The sequence below is a fragment of the Lepisma saccharinum genome, chromosome 14 (assembly GCF_977018435.1).
Source record: "Lepisma saccharinum chromosome 14, izLepSacc3.1, whole genome shotgun sequence".
NCBI classification, from domain to species: Eukaryota; Metazoa; Arthropoda; class Insecta; order Zygentoma; family Lepismatidae; genus Lepisma; species Lepisma saccharinum.
The window spans coordinates 76,076,366-76,094,125 of NC_139242.1; the positions used below are offsets into that span (position 1 = coordinate 76,076,366).

Here is a 17,760-nt window from a genome sequence, read left to right on the forward strand (position 1 = left end):
AATGTTCAGCTAACAAAAAAAGGTTAACAATGTCATTACTAACATCAAACTTTATAAATGTCATACTATGGGAATGAGAGACGTGGTAATAAATAATTCAGGTACTCACGTTTTCCGCGAATTCGAACGAGGATGGTGGCAGTGGCTACCGAAATTAATAGAAAATTACTTAAAATAGCTTCTTGGAAAACGTGAGTAGAGTGAGATTATTTCCGTAACAGCTCTGGCCGTTCTGCGCTTGCAGCTTGGGAGCGAGTCATAACTCCCGACACCTCCAATCAAGAAGTGAACTGCTGACGTCATCTCTACTCTGCGCCTATAGCTAACTCTATTGCTCACGCTGTACACTGCTCGTAGGCTCGCTGGATAGACTCGCGCAGTCAGCTGAAGATGTTCCGAACGCACGCGGACTCTACCTGAATTTATAAATGTGTTGTTGTTTGTGAAAACAACTACCTGACTATGTTACAAACACATTTTCTCTGCAGTTCATGCGGGGAAAGCATTTTTGAGAACTATATTGTGCAAGGTATTGTAAATCAAATTCTGCCTCATCTTTGTGTTCAAAACAAATAACAGCCGATGGAAAAGTAGAAGAAATAAATAACAGAGTTCAAAACACACACAAAATATTTTACCAAATAAGTAGTACAATAATAGGACAAAAGGAGGTACAAGAAAATATCAAATTAAGGATTTATAAAACCAAAAATACAATGCTCTATAGCTTAACGCTCCAAAATAAGCATAAAAGCAGATTAACAGCAACAGAGATGAAATACCTCAGAAGACTGGAGGGAAAAGAAGAACACAGGGCTGGTATGGTCATGTTATGAGAATAGGAGAAGAAAGAAAACCGAAACAAGTAATGTAAGCGAGACCAGAAGGAAGGAGAGGAAGACCGCTGATAAAATGGGAACAATCCTTGCCAGAGACGGTTACTAAAAGAGGGAAGGCACTAACTGAAGTTAAGAGAATGGCACAAGATAGGAAGAGTTTTAGCAGCTGGCTGAAGGGCCCCATACACTTAAGAGCACGAAGGAGAAGAAGTAAGTACGTAAGTGTTCAAAATTGATGGTGATCCCCTCCAGCTGGAGCAAAACCTGGTTCAGCATTTCAAATCTTAAATATTCTCAAACATTCTTACTTAAGTTTATGATTTCCGTTTTTGTACTATATTACCAATTTGTAGTTCCAACTTCACAGAATGTGCAAGAATAAAAAAACTTTGAGCCCTGTGTTTTTCTAGTTGTGGGACCTGTTTCAAAATTGGATACTATCAGCTGGTGCTTAAGTGTTATATCACCACACTTATGGGCATAGATATTTTCCAGGTGGTCAACTACACAAAGTTGTAGGATGTACATTAAGCTATTCAAAACATAAAAATTCAAAACCCACACTACCAGAAAATAACTGCATTTTCCTTTACATGAAAAAAAGGACTGAAAGACATTAAAGAATGGGTAAGAACAGTTTCCAAAAATGATTGATTGTTTTAAGTAAACTTTATGCACAGGAAGGCTAATCAGGACTAGACCTACAGTTTAAAGTGGGATCCGAACCACTGTGCCATGTGCCTCCACCAGGAGTTTCCAAAAATGATATGAATGACAAAATTAGTCACCTTTTATTTAATGTGGTACACTACAATAAAATCCTGAAATTATTTCAGACTTTGACATTAGTGAACTGCGCACACTGGGACGGACGATTTTCAACAATTAAATAACTTCCTCTCCCAAGTTACCTCAAATTTTCATCCTTGATAACCCTACGACAGAGTTGAAAGTTCAGTGTTATTATTGTGTTGATTTTGTTGCATGGTATGTCAAATATGTGGTGATAGATTTTTTAAACCCAGGTATTTTGAAGTAAATTAGTTTAAATGAGATGAGAATGTTTAGGAGATATACAAACTGGAAATGTCACTACAAATTCCTCCAGTTATTGCCAAGTATACATGAGGCAGCGTTATTGTGCATTAATTAACCATAGTTGCCTTCGCATCAGAACAAAGAAGTATTTTGGTTCATAGATATTATTATTACTATTGGTAAATTTATACTTCCACGTCAGAAATAGCAAGTTCCCTTGAATTTGGTGTACGTCATATGTAAAATAATGATGGCATATCTTGAGGAGTAAAAGAAGGCTTCCGCACTTTTCAGACCACAGATAACACCGCTGTGAGTAGTAACATAATTTTCTTCCAGTTCTGATATGAGTTGTGCAAGAATATGTGAAACCTAAGAGCAAGTATCTCAAAAAAACTAGAAAAATACTGGATTGAGCTGAAATGAACACTGTTACTATTAGAAACTGCGAATCAGGATTCCAAATTTGAGAACTTTACTGTCATTTAAATATGATGTGAAATTCTGTTGGGTAGTCAATGACATGATCAACACACACACGAAGAATGAGACAACAATAGTTCCAATTTACCTTAATCTTCATTCTCATTCTCATCTTTAATAAATTGTGATAATAGGTATTGCTGATCTTCATTGGAAACACATATCCCAATTAAGCAACATTCACTATCTCTATCTGGTGGTGCTATGTTTAATTTCTAACTAGTACTTATCACCATTATTAAACTGACATCATTTTTATACATTGTATAAAATAATGTGACAAAGAAGCACTCCAATGTTGTGTATGGTCTGCAAATGTTAATTTTAATTTAACTTTCAACAACTAAATGACATTAAGCAAATTATTGTTCATGGATTCACCAGTTTCACCTAAGTACATTTTCAAGTAAATGACCAGGAATCAGTCAACAAACAATGATACAAACTAGCAAAATCAGCACAAGATTTGTGAAGTAAAAAGTGGAACTGCAGGCATGAAACACATTTTCCATGCGAGTGCCTGCCTGCAATGATCAGTGCCCAGGCCTGTACAACTGTGTTCATGTTAAGATACTGAAGCCTGAAATAATGAAACACAGCATATTGATGTATCTTAAGAGGATTTCACCTTCAACATATTTCATTATTTTATTATAAAATAACTATTGGACCTTTAAGGAATATATTATTTATATTCAAACTTTATCTATTTCCTTATATTGTTATGCATCACCATTCACCATGATAATACCGTGGAATCTCAATTTTATGTTTCTTAGGGGACCAAGGTGAAAAAACTTAAAATTCAGGAAAACAAATAAATAAAAATAAATAATGTGATTTTTCAGATTTTAGTTTTCCATATCACACACCACTCAATAAACAATTAGAAATTAAGAAAAAATATTTTGAAACTACCAACTGGTTTGTAATATCCAGTGTTTGCATTAACATGCACATTTAATAATTAACTTAGTTACACATGCCAAAAAATTGAATGAACGACAAATCACATTGTCAAAACAAGTGAACATCACCTAATGTTACCCTTGGTGGCACAACACACATGGAGAACAGCAAACATATCTAGTATACTGCTTTTAAACACACCTCTAACATTGAAAGAATATACACCATACATTCTGGGGGTTTGATGCAAGCAATAGTGAAAATACATAGTATCCATGTTAATTGGTGCTTTCAAACAATGTGACAAAATAAAAAAATTGCCTTCATTTCATGAAGTGAAATCCATCATCCAGAAACATACCTTCGTGCACACAGTTACACCATGATCACGATCCTCTTCACATAGTCATCCTTTATAAAAAATAACAAACACTTTGGCACATTTAACCCTTGCAGTACATGTCTCTTCCCAGCCCTTATAACACAGACCACAAATAAAATGTTTCAACCAATCAGTACTGCTGAGCTGACCAAAGCTTCCAGAAAGACAGTTTCATGCACACTTTTGAAATGTGGAAGCAGTGTTAAAAAAAAGTACAATACACTTGCAACAAGTTCATATAAAAAGGTCATGCATTTACGTAATCCATGCGAGTTCAAGAAAAAAAAATCATTGATGGACAGGGTTTGTACAAGCAACAACTCAAAATGTGGAAGAAGCAAGTAAATAAATAAGTAAAAAATAATTCTGGACAACAAAACAAAATGGGGAAAATTATTGTTTCAAGAAATCAAAATAAAAAAGTACTACATAATTTTCCAATAAAATATTTAATGATTAAAATTTTGTTTATAAAAATGCATTTTAAAAAATTACACAAATAGCAAGAAATAAACAAAGGAATGCATTACTGATCATCAAGTACAAACCAATTTGTTAATAAAAAATACGAGGTGATTAAAATAAGCCTAATGTTAAGAGAGAGAAAATCTGCTGCATTTCTTAGAAATTGTACTAGAAGCTCGATTTGTCCAGGAGGTTTTATTTGTTATAGCAAGTCTCCCTGGAAGTCTATTGTCAGTAATTTTAATTTTTGGCAAAATGTTCTTTTTCACTTTTTTCTTCCCCAATTTTGATTTAGAGGATTTCTTACCTGCACTTTCAACACTCCTTTGCAGAGAAAGTAAAGATACATTATCCAGTCCTTCGACAACAAGGTTTTCTAGGGCCTCATGGGTGCAATCATCTTTGTGTTTTATCTTTGCGTTTTGGGGTAATTTTGTCTGCAGCATCCACCAGAATTTCCGCTCGACCAGGGACCTCAGGCCGGGAATGTCTGCAAACTTCTGCAAAACGCTGTTGCCGTTCGGATACTGTTCACACATCGACCGAATGCACAGAAGCTGAAGAGAAGCAGAGCAAGAACAGGAGTACGTGACACGCATACCACTCTGAGCTGCTGTGGATGACACCATTGGGTACAGTACTTTCTCCCTAAGCCCTCTGAATGCGATACCTGCAAGCAAACAGAAAGCATTTACCTTTTGTACGATGAGGTATATTATCAGGCTAAGTATACACAGGGTTACAATATGTTGTAAAGTGAAAAAGAGGACATGCACAGTCTGACAAGTAATGAGACAGATTTTATGTTGTCCCACATGTGGATTTATCTGTGAAGTAAGGTATTCATGGTGTAGTGTGGTTCATAATCTGCAACCTGGCAACACCTCATGAACTTGCGAAGGGCATGCTGGGAATTATGCCACCATGTCGTGAAGGTGGGGGGTGTAAGGGTTGTCGTCACTTAATCGCCACGGAGCAGCAAGTGAACCTCAAGTTCCATGAAAGATATTCTCAAAATTGCTTGCGGGAATATACATTTCTTGAATTCCATTGTTGTGGATGACTAAACAGAGCATTTTCGCTACGGTCTTCCTACAAAACAACAAATAGCAGAATGGAAGTCACTAAATTTACCAAGAGGCAAGAAAATGCCGATCCAAAAATCAAAGGTTAAGACAATGTTTTATTTTTTTACGACGCAACAGTAAAGGCATTATTCATCATTTCTTTGTTTCAGAGGGTGAAACTGTAATTAGTTGTTACTATTGTAGTGCTCTGAATGATTATGAAAGAAAACTGACCATGTCCAACCTCAGTATCCTGAACCAGTCAGTTGGTTCCAGCTCCACAGTGCGAGCAGTGGTCGATTATGTATTCTTACTACAAAATCAAGTGTGTGTGTGTTGAATCATCCTCTCTACTCCCCACATTTATCCCTCTTCTGATTATTTCCTGTTCCTGAAAGTAAAGCTGCTGCTGAAACTATGCACTTTTGATGAACACAAGAACATCCAACAGGTTGTGACGTCCAATCTTCAAGTCATAGCACATGAAGACTTGCAGATGTCGTTTCAATTCTTTGGCCAATCGTGCCAATTGCTGCAGAAGGGATGTACTTTAAGTAATAAACAGGTATTGATCAAATATTGTATTTCCTTTTAATTTGATAACGGCAGTTTCATTACTTAATTGTCAAACTCTGTAATTTCTTTTAACATTTTCGAAAACAACTACAGTATACTTGCTTTCAAGAACATCTGTAAACTTACATTTTCGTTTCAGCATTTTTATTTTCTATAAAAACACAATCTGTTGGATGCTACATGATACCATGTTTAAAGGAATAAAAAGAAATTAATTCATTGGAGATTAAGCAATGCAGGAGATGGCTTGCGCACATTTCTGGGATCAATCTATCGACGGTTTTTAGGTTATCAATTTGAGCAAGGATTGTATTTTTTCTCGAAAAAGCATAATATATATGCTTAATTTTAATGTTTTATATATTTTTTAATGATTTCTAGAGGAAAACCGAATATTTTTACTGAAAAGGAAATGCACTAGGATGTTATTTATATTAAACAGAGCACATATGATAACCCTGAATAATTATTATTAAAATTGTTATAATATATGTTAATTGCATATCTAGCCAACATTGAAATTTTATGTCAACCATGAATTTTAAGATTTAATGGGCTATCTTACTCCATCTCTGGCAATAACATCAAAGCAGTATCCTTTCACAAAGACCTAGGAATTGTTTTCAACCAAAAACTCACATTTGAAGAACATATTACAGGCACGACAAAAAAGGCAATGGTTTACTTAGGTTTACTGTATCGTTTCACCGAAATTAGTGACATCTCAGCCCTCACCTTATACTTCAAGTCATTCATTTCCCCAATAATAGAATACTGCTCTCCCGTCTGGTCCATGGCATGTCCCACTCAGCTCTCTAGAATAGATTCTGTCCTTCACTTTTCCCTGGTTATAGTTCATTACAGGGTTCCCTCTTTACGCAATTTTTCAGCACCACATCTCCTGTCCTATCTACACTTATAGACTCCCTATCAGCACTGTTTACTGAATGATTTCAGGTATCTTTACAAAATTGTCAATGGCAAAATTCGTTGCAACACGCTCTCCAGGAATTCCACTTTCGAGTGCCCATGTGCACAACACATAATACAAATCTATTTTACACAGAAAAGCCTAGACTGGAAATTCAAAAAACATCGCTTTTCCACAGTCTTCCCACTCAATACAATGACTTCTCATCAAGTGCTGATGTATTTTCCACAGAGTACTACAACCCCTTTGTGTTTTTTTTTTTTTATGATGATTTCAGTGTAAAATGGCTGGGTGCTGTATCTGAAATTCTCTCAAATAAATAAATAAAGAACCCAGGCCCACCAAAGTTAAACAATTCTGTTATTGGGGTTGCAGAGACAACAGGCTTTAAAACATTAGGAAATGCAGCTTTAAGTGGTCCATGTATATTCTTCTACGTACATTGTAACAATTAAATGAGACATAACAACAACTTTCGTTAAATATTCAGTTTTTCACAGAAACACAACATGAAAGTAAAACTCACCAAGTGGCTGTCTGTTTAGATAGAATTCCAGAGTCCCTTCCCACATATCCAAATGGACTCCCACAATGCTGCCCTGCCCAAATGGTGGTCCATATTCAGATGTTTCCCCCTTGTGATGGAGCGTTCCTAGGAAGAAAGGAAAGAAACATTTTATTTTTAAGATACTTCCATTAGTTGTACGTTACACTTCATTACTTGAGTTAGTAACATGTTACCAGATTTCCACGAGTAATTGTAAAGGTATTTTGTTACTTTGCATTACCTTGAAAAATTGTCAAGTCAAAACATGTTTTGTTGTGTTATTTGAAACTAGTGGATGTACAGTTACAGTGGGAAAAGATGCACTGCAGAGAAGAGATGGGATGCTTGTCTAAGCAGTTAAATGTCCTAATTGTATGACAAAGTAACAGTTGTGGTAATGCATTACTTTTGAACGCAAAGTAATGATAACTGTAACATATTACTTTTTGAGTAACATATCTTACAGACTTCAGGTAATACGTTTTTACCCCTAAATGCAAGGAATGATTATTTGTAGTATACTTACATCTATTACTATATGTTCAAACTCTGCACTTTGATTACCCTAGTTTAATTTCACACAGCAAAAATCTTCAAAACCATTCTAGCGTTTAAATTCAAATTTGAAAGAACAATTGCAACTGTTTTTCCTAATCAATACCAATATTTTTATTTGATTCCATTAAAAATATATTATTTTTCTCCATGCTTGTGATCAAACTCATCTCAAAGACTTAACCTTTAGCATCTGGATGGTCAATATTTCGAACAGGAGTGTCTAGCAGCAATAAATACGCTATTTCCAGAAAACTACACATGATATTTCAGTTCTGTCTATTTTTATCTTTAGCATACATATGAAGGTTTCAAGAAATTACAAAACAATACATCCATTGTTACAACTATTAACAAGCAAAGTTTGAAAAAGTCCATATTTTCCCTTCATTACCACCATATTATAACATTATATAGAGCAGCAGTGTTGCCATCTTCAAGACAATGTGTGGAATTTCGCTTCTAGCATCAGCCCTATGGATGCTGGATGGACCAAATTTGGAGGGCAGCACAACAAAAGACGACCCATAATGATCGTGCTGAACTAAAACAGAGCTTGTTAATAATAGTAACAATGGATATATTGATTTCTACCTCAAATATGTAATAACTTCAGAGGTATACTAATGAACAAAAAAGACAGAACTGATATATAGTGTATAGTTTTCAAGAAATGGCACGTTAATTTTTGCCGCCAACTGCTGGTTGAAATATCAACCATCCATTCTCAACAGAAATATGTGGTGGTTGATATGTCAACCATCTGTAGGCCAAAGGTTAAACAAAGTGACTCAACTGTTTCCTTCAGAGTTTTATAGATTTCATGAAGTAAATACAAATGCATAAATGTGCCTGAAGAAGAGAGCTTCTGAAGCAATCAATGTATAACAATTCATTTTGCCTGCCTTACCTGTGTAAGATAGGCCCCACGACTCTCCATCCGATCCCAGCAAACTGCAGAAACGATATACACTTTGGTGGAGATCAACTTGGGTCGTTCCAACACCAACCATCTGTAACAAAGTACCACCTTGAAATCAAACCTTCTTGATACAGAGAAACCAAAAACAAACATGACATCAAGTACATTCATGGAAGAAATCTTAAAGTAAATGTTCAAAATTTAACAATTTTACAGTAAAATAATTCATATTACATTTACATACGGGTAACATTCAATTTTTAGTCTCATACCTTTGTTTCCTCAAGCTCTCACATCATTTAGCATCCTCAGGAGGTTGGGCAAGAGTCGACAGGAGTTGCCAGCCACACAAGAAAGGGTGAACATGACTGACAGAGCAATTGCTACCTTGGTTTAAAGTTGTATTGACTATCTTTCTAATCCTTTTATATGTTTTAACCCAAATTTTGTCCAACCTCCTGAAGAAACCATATGATGTAGTGAAAACAAAGCTAAGTAAAGGTACAAATCAGGGTGAATAAAAACCATAGCTAGTTGTAAAATATGTCACTACAAACCTGTAAACTCATAACAGTAACTTCAAGTGAAATAGGTTAGCTGTAATTAGTAAAAAGCCAAAAAAGCCAAAATTTCCTGTTATTTCCAAAAAAGCAGGCTTTTTATCAGAAAAAACTATCCATTCAAAAAAGCCGGCTTTTTTTGCAACTCTAGACTTTCACGAAAAGTGATTCTGATATCTACAAAATCTTTATGTACATTATTTCCAGTGGCGATGCTACATAAAGGGCAACTAGGGCACTGCCCCACAACAATTTTAACATAAAAAGTTCATCTGAAGAGACGATCGGTATATACGCGTAAATATTTTTTTTGTTTTTTCCCTCAACCCCTACGTTGCTGCAACCAGACTTACAGGGCATGCACCCTGTGCGAGGTTAATATATTTCTCCGTCCTGTTGGAGAGAGTCCAATTTCGGCTCTGCCCTGGAGACGTGACGTCACTGACTGATCCAAACATTTACAGCATAGGCAAGGGACGGTCCCCTCACAATGGAAAAGCGCAAAATTCGTAGCCGTCTCTGGGCAGTAAACGAGGTGCCCTGCCCATTCATGTTTGCGTCGTTCAGTGTTTCCAACGCTTGGTATGCAGTTCATTCGTTCTTCCAGGCTGCAGCAATAAGATAGAAAAAAATCCCTCGAATGCTTTTCTTCGTGCTTGTTCCGGCGACCTGAAAAGTTGACAACACTTTTTATTGCACAAACTAGTCCCTCGTATTTTCAAAAAGATCCTCCTTTCCTCTTTTCTTCCCATTGTAATACGGATTTGGATTTGAGTTAGTGTGTGAGTTTGCGTTGCGTTCCGTCTGTGCGTATTGGTCGCTTATGAAATAATTAGTTTTTCGAGATTTTATAGTTACTGTACGTGTTTATTTATTTGTGTAATTGTGTCTGTGTTCCAGCAACTTGACATGCAGAATATCTTCGTAAGTATAAACGAACTTTTTGGGGGTACATGGCCAATGTAAAGTGTTGTAACTGAACTTAACGCTGCATCATCTTCCTACTAAGTCATTGATATTAGTGGATACTTGGTGAATATGACATTGAATCATGTAGAAACTTTAATATCTACGCCTTTCAATTCATTGACAATGGAAGAGAAACTGCAGTGTAACATTTTCCTAATCATTCCAGTATCTACCCAAAGTTTAGTTACTGCAAGCGACGTCAGTATTCGAGGGTTTTTTTTATTCATGTATTTTTGTTCCATATGTTGCTGATTTTTCGTATTCCTACGTAGTGAGTATTTAATGCTCTTTGGAGAGATATCTTGATCAGAATGTTAATTTTATTCCAAATTGTTCGAACAATTTACTTACTCCATATCAAGGAACTCCCCTCAAAAACCTTAAAGAGGAATATAGAGGCTAACTGCCACCCTCCCCACCCAAAAGAAAAATGTGCCCTGCCTGACTGAAAAGGCACGCGCCGCCCCTGATTATTTCATAAATTATTTAATTAAAGTGATTTACATAAGTGATTTAAAAAAAAAATCACCTGATTTAAATCACAATTTAAATCAATCCACCTTGGAACAAACAAAAGTGAACATTCCAAGTGTGAAAATGTTGGAATGTGGCGAGTTCTGCTTTATCTATGGACGCTCGAAACCCCAATTTTATATTCCGTATTTTACATTTACATTTTCCTGCACTTTAAGTGTTTTCTTCTTGGTCCCCTGTAAAATCGAGGTTCCACTGCATACTCACATTCTAAATAATTCTAACAATATTGAAACAGTTCAATTAAAAAATGGTCAAGTGGGATCCAACATTGTAAAATATAGAATGCTTTAACAATATTTTTGAGTTAATACCAATAATTATCAAATCTGGAGGCTGTAATGGATATGCTTGAGAGCATGTCAATGTTAAAGTGTTAACCGGTGAACATCACAGATGATAATAAATATGGTAAAATTAAAGCTATAAGGGGGACTCAATGCTTTCATTCACAGGCATACAAACACACAAAATACATTACATTATACAAATACTAGTAAACATAATATCAAGTTAATAAAGACTTAATATTTGGAACTGTTCTATAATATTAACATATATCACTTGCAACTGTGCTTTCATGATTTCAGTCTTTTGAAAATGCATAATAATCTATAAAGGAAGCAATTGACTGGTAGACTTACCACATCCGTCCCATACACTGGTGTCAGCATTTTGATCTCCCAATAATAATGATTTCCAGCTGTGAAACACTTGTCACCACGTACTGCCGCTGTTCCAGAGCTATACCCAGGGTGAAATTTGATCTCACGATTGTCCTTGCTCAACAAAGCTGATGCTGAGGTCAGCTTGCTATCCCATGCCCATTCATAAACTGCAAAATAATTACGTATGTTAAAAACGGTCACTTATTATTTTATTGGAGTCTTCGACTAGCACACTAAGTACAGATTAAAAAATGTATTTACTCTCACCACTACTGGTAAATGTCTGATATGAGCCAAGTAAAAATTCAGATTCATTATAAACATATTTTTAAAAAATTGTTCATTATTTATTTTCATGTACCTACTGAGTTACTATACAATGACATAAAGATGTTATATATTTTTTATGTCTGTCCAATATGTAACATTGCATAATCGGATTTGACTTTATGTTCCATAATTGGATTGAACTTTGCCCATCATAACAATATTATAAATACAAATTGGCATTTGCCATCACATGATACAGGCAAGCAAAAAATATGATAAATATGCTACCTTAACTGAAAAAAATATATGTTAAAGTGAATATGATGCCTGTTCAAAATGGTCACACAAAGCATGGGGAAAAATAACGTTTTCAAAGTACTATAAATCAAAAACCTGAAAGAAAAAAAACTTGTGACTGATTTCACATCAAATCACCCAAGCCATGACACACACCAATTCAGATTTCAATGAAACTTAGTATATTTGTTAATACTACAAAGGTATGAACACATGCAAAAATTTTCTTCTGTAGACCCATAGGCACTAACTCCATGGGGCTTGGGGGGGCTCGAGGCCCCCATGTTATCGATGTGGGGGCAGAGCCGCCTCCCCAAATAATTTTGCTTAAGAGAATCTAATGTATTATTTTGTTTCTCTTTTAAAGTTTACTCTGAATTGCACCACATGAACTTAACTTTAAATACACATTTGAAATGTTCTAGACGATCAACTTTGGGGGGTTTAGACCGCTAAACCATCAACTTTGGGGGGGGGGGGGGCTATGACCAGACACAGCAAAACACATGACTTATTACTATATACTAAGTATATAATTATGAGTATTATTAACATTTTTACTTAAAAGAGTTTCAAAATAAGATGTGCATGAACTAGGAGAGTGGAGGGGACGTTCGGGCTACAAATGGCTCTCACATGACATGACATTCAGAATGAGATAATTGATATAGTAGGGAGATCTGTTTTGCGCTCCGTGGTAGCAGATATTAAAAGTCGGGAAAATTTTGCTATTATGGTTGACGAAACTTGTGACATATCCATCCGTGAACAATTGACATTTTGCATTCAAACTGTAAATGAAAATTCTAATATTTTTGAGGAATTCATGGCCTCTTACGAGATTCCGAACACTGAGGACAAAACTTAAGGGAGGAAGGGAGTCATTCGTTAATTTATTTCAGTAATCAGAGGCCCCCAGCACCCAGCTATTTTACACTGAAATCATCATCAATGAAAGGAACAAAAAAAAAAATAACACAAAGGGGTTAATACAAGTCAAGATAGCACAATTAAATATTATTTAGCAACATATGTTCTGATGGTGGACTGAAAGGTGTACTCTGTAAATAAATAACCATGTAATACATTCTAGTGTGTCGCTGACTCTTACCATATCACTGAAGATTTCAAAATATGGCCAACAATAGTGCAACAATTTATAATGGCATGTTTATTGTTCTGGTTTAATGATACACGCGATACAGAAAACATTTAAACATTAAGAAACATACTGCACTTATTATTTAAACTTAAAAAAATATATAATTGAAATTTCAATAAATGAACATGAATTAATAAAAAAAAAATAGAACCAGACTTGAAAATTCAGGCACCACCCTGAATTTGTCTAGCTATGGTTAGAGCAGAGTAATAGATGGTTTTATGTGGTACTATTTATCATGTTGTCGCTTTTAGTAATTTTGTGATATTGTTACAATGCAAGTGTTAGGTATAATGCTGTTAGAATTGCCATGTGTTTCAGGACTGCATATTAACACATTAACAAATCTCTTACAGTCCAGTAACCATGTAGCTGCAAATGAACATTTTCAAGGTATGTATGTACGAGGGTTTCTGGAAAAGTTTCTGCAAACTACCACCAACAGTGGCGCTAGTGTTCTGCTATTATAACAATTGGAAGAATAGACCCTTTTTATGATTAAATTATCATTTATTTTTCACAGCAGTTTGAAGTGGTAGTTTCGTGTGAGAAATTTCTCGTGAACACTTTTGGGCAATGATTTTTTATGATTTCAAATGTAGTTTAACACCGAAACAATACATCGAGCGACTTCATTTGGCTTTTGGGGATGAAGCAACATCCAATAGGACTGTGTACAATTGGTTTTCCGAATTCCAGCGTGGTCGCACATTTCTCAGTGATGAATTTCGTGAAGGTCATCCATCCACGTATGTTGTTGCCATTAATGTTCATGCTGTGCGCGAAATGATTGAGAGAGATTGTAATGTGACATGCAGTGAGATTCAGGCATCCTTGAATATTGACATGAAAGCAATACATACGATTTTGCATGGTCATCTGAACATACGGAAACTTTCAGCCGTTGGATCCCACACAACTTGACTGAAGCTCAAAAACAGGCTCGTGTAAATTGGTGTAAAAGAAATGCTCAAAAAATTCAATCGAGACAAGTCAAATTTGGTGTACTACATCGTTACAGGGGATGAAACTTGGATCTATTCATACAAACTCGAAACTAAACAGCAATCCACTGTTTGGGTGTTTCAAGATGAGCCGAAACCAAAAAAAGTTGTTTGTTCGAGGACTGCTGCCAAGCAAATGATTGCTTGTTTCTTTGGTTATACCGAACATGTGGCAACAATAGCTTTAGAAGATTGAAGGACTGCAAATGTTGAGTGGTATACAACAATTCGTTTGCCCGAGGTCATCAATGAGTTGCGTAAAACAAACCAAAATCATCGCATTATTCTTCACCACGACAACGCCAGTTCCCACTCAGCACAACAAACTGTTGATTCTTTGTCCAGTAAAAATGTTGAATCAATGATTCATTGTCCGTACTCATGTGATTTATTACCTAATGACTTCTTTTTGTTCCCACACATGAAAAATAAGATGTGTGGTGAGCGATTTGTGTCGCCTGAAGCAGCTGTTGCGCATTCCGATCAGCGGTTTCTGAGGTATCAGCTTCAGAGTGAAAAAAATTATTTCAAAATTGCTTTGAGCATATGCAAAAGTGTATCGATCTTAAGGGTGAATACTTTGAAAAACAATAAAGCCATTCCTAGAATTTCACATGTCTTTTTCATATTGACTGCAGAAACTTTTCCAGCAGCCTTCGTATATATCTTGGCAATGGCTTTCTTTTAGATGTAATTGATTAAGACTATTAAATTTAATGGTGTTAGTAATTTTATGGTTTTATTATGTTAGAAGTGTAGGTCTAATATTATTAGATGCCTGTATGTTGGTTTTTCTTTTATATATTGGATATATATATACTTAGAACCATATTTGGCCTAAGTTCCTTTTGTTTTATTGCGATTTCATCATGCTACGAATGCAATTTTTACATGGTTCGATTTCGATTTATGTCTGTTAACACCTACTGCAGAGTTTTAGCGATCACTTAATATTTTGTTCAATATATGCTTTTGTGGTTAGGTTAGGCAGGTTAGGTTTGGTTCCCTTAGCATTAAAATAAAGTCCCTAAATGCATTCTACTTCCACATTCATTCCCATGCTTCTACGATATTTACTGTCGGTTGTCGACGGAGAATATCTTGTCCATGAGAAGTGGGTAAGGTAATTTTCAAGTTGTTTTTTTTTTAACATAAATAACGTTTTTCGTGTGACAATGATTTCCAAAATTTTACGATCATTAGTCTTTGTGATAGGAGAAATCATAAAACAATCGGAACCGTTACCCAATATTTCATTTCCTTAAAAAGTTAGACTCCTCCACAATACAAGGAATTGGACAAATGCTGGTCACACTTTGGGGCTAAATATCCCTTGAATATGATCAGTCACCAACCCCCAAAAAAGATCGAATCTGTAAGTGGAATTACAGTATCATAAACGATGCATTAGACTATTGAACTTGCAGATGCATATAGTGTTCATATTCTACGATGAACTTGAAATGTAAACTGTTGGCATAGCCTATGCTTATATGGTTTAAAATAATGACAATGATATAGGTTGGGGGGCAGAGTGTGAGTGGGGATTTATTCATATATTACTCACCATCTAGATCTTCACCGCAGTCACAATGTAATTCACTTGCACGAGCTTTGGACTTGGAACATTTGCAAAACGACTCCCCAATTACCGACTGAACGTGACAACATATAGGAAATCCAGCCATTTGCACCCAACTTTTAGATGATGCACTCCTTGTTCTGTGCCCTGCTTCTCTCTGCTGTTGAAGAAATGAACACAATTTTAATAAAAATGAAACATTGCTTTTGGGAAAGGGGTAGTTATAAAGCTCCATTGACTACAAATAAGCAGTGACCATTACAATGCCACACCATATAAAAGAAATAACACTAAGCAAGAGTTGAACTGCTGAAAAGATGAGACAATGTCAAAATTGTATACACAGTAGATTAGAACATCAGGGTAACTGGATTTGAATGTACCTGAATTACCAAACTGAAAATCTAAAGCAGTCCTGGGTTCAACTACATACAATTGATATATTTTCGTTTATTCTAGTTATTTTATAACTGACATTATGTTAATGAATCTGAGGTAAACAATGCCAATGTCAATTTATGCATACCCGAATTGTCAACATCAGATGGCCTTAAATAATAATCGCTCTGTTAATGATACAATTAAAACTTTACAATGATAATAAAAGGAAAATGTTAAGCTATTATGTCATTTCGATGTTTGTACACTTACAAAACTACTGTATGGTTTGTCTGCTTACCCGATACGAATTTTGTTCTCCAAAGAGCTTTTCCAAACGTAATTAAGAGATTCGTAACGATTGATGTTGTGTTACTATTCAATAATGTACCGATACCTATTGCTTGAGTGTCAGTGATCAGGAACTATCATCTGCGAAACATTTCTGCGCAAAAATACGCTACCACAACAAATGCTACCTACGCATGGCCACCATTTTGATACTTGTGTACCTCGGTCCCCTCCCCCTCCCATTGTCGGGTCCAGCGAAGACGAAGGATGAAGTTGCTGCCATCTGTTAACATATTTTGGCATCAAAAGACGACGCAATATCAACAAATATTGGGCAGCTCTTTCAGATTATATAAATTCGTATGTAGATTTACAAACGTAGTTATATTATTCTGTATTCACGAGAGACATTTTTTTTGTTTTCTATTGGAGCCATTATCCCATAATTTGACCTTTCACAGACACTGATTAGATAAAATTATCATCTGCTGCATACAGGGTGTACCATTTTTTTTCGCCTTTTTTAAGTCCACTTTATGCACAGAAAGGTTAATCCAGACTGGATCTGCAGTGGGATACGAACTACTTTACTATGTGTCTCCACGGGAATCAAAATAATGACCCCATGATTACAAAGCGACGACGTTACCACTACGCCATCGGGAATCCCCAACAGAGTGCACCAATAATTATGACATGTAAAGGGGAAAAAACATGAAAAAAGGAAACAAAGAGGATGGCAATGTTGAACAACAGAGAGGATTAGCGGACGAGCCACCCCCCTGACAAGTCTGGCCTCTTCCGGCCGTAGTAAACAAGAAAATATGGTGCTGACTTCCATGGCGGAATGGTTATCACAGCAACTACGACCGTAGGGGTTCCGGATTTGAATCCCGGCCTGGGCATGGATGTTTGTGAGTGTCCATTCATCAATTTCATCACATTATCACTCATCCAAATCTTCGCAAATTAGCCAAAAGTGGCACAAAAAGCGAAGTGAAATTAAGCAATTCAATCAATCTAATCGCCGAGATTAGCCAAAAGAGGCCGAAATGCACCGTTAAATAAAAACGGCGTTGAATGCAGCGTTCTTAGAAATCTTGAAAGGTCTGACATTGCAGTCGTCGGTCTCAAAAGAAGTATTGTTTTTTTTCTCGATATTTAAATGTAATCTGGATTGGACATGCATAAAACACTAAAAAGGAAGCTGTGTTATAAATAAATAAATACATAAATAATGGCTCAAATAATTTATTTTCATTTTGTTTATTTAATGCAATTTAAAGATTGTTATCTTTTAGTAAAATTTGAAATCATTGTTACTATATCTT

General features: G+C 35.7%; 1 protein-coding gene across 3 annotated transcripts in view; it reads right to left on the reverse strand.

Annotated features, from left to right (window-relative positions):
* The window catches only part of LOC145999043 (SPRY domain-containing SOCS box protein 3), a 49,812-nt gene that overhangs the window by 11,074 nt on the left and 20,978 nt on the right, over positions 1-17,760 (reverse strand). For 2 of the 3 annotated variants that reach the window (XM_083135976.1, XM_083135979.1), the window contains exons 2-6: positions 15,746-15,920; positions 11,422-11,612; positions 8,703-8,805; positions 7,217-7,342; positions 4,424-4,786 (exon numbers count right to left, since the gene is read on the reverse strand). In XM_083135976.1, coding sequence (XP_082992102.1) covers positions 4,424-4,786; positions 7,217-7,342; positions 8,703-8,805; positions 11,422-11,612; positions 15,746-15,920 — 958 coding nt within the window. Of the gene's footprint in view, positions 1-4,423; positions 4,787-7,216; positions 7,343-8,702; positions 8,806-11,421; positions 11,613-15,745; positions 15,921-16,439; positions 16,652-17,760 lie in introns of those variants that run through there. The other variant, XM_083135977.1, reaches the window with a different exon arrangement.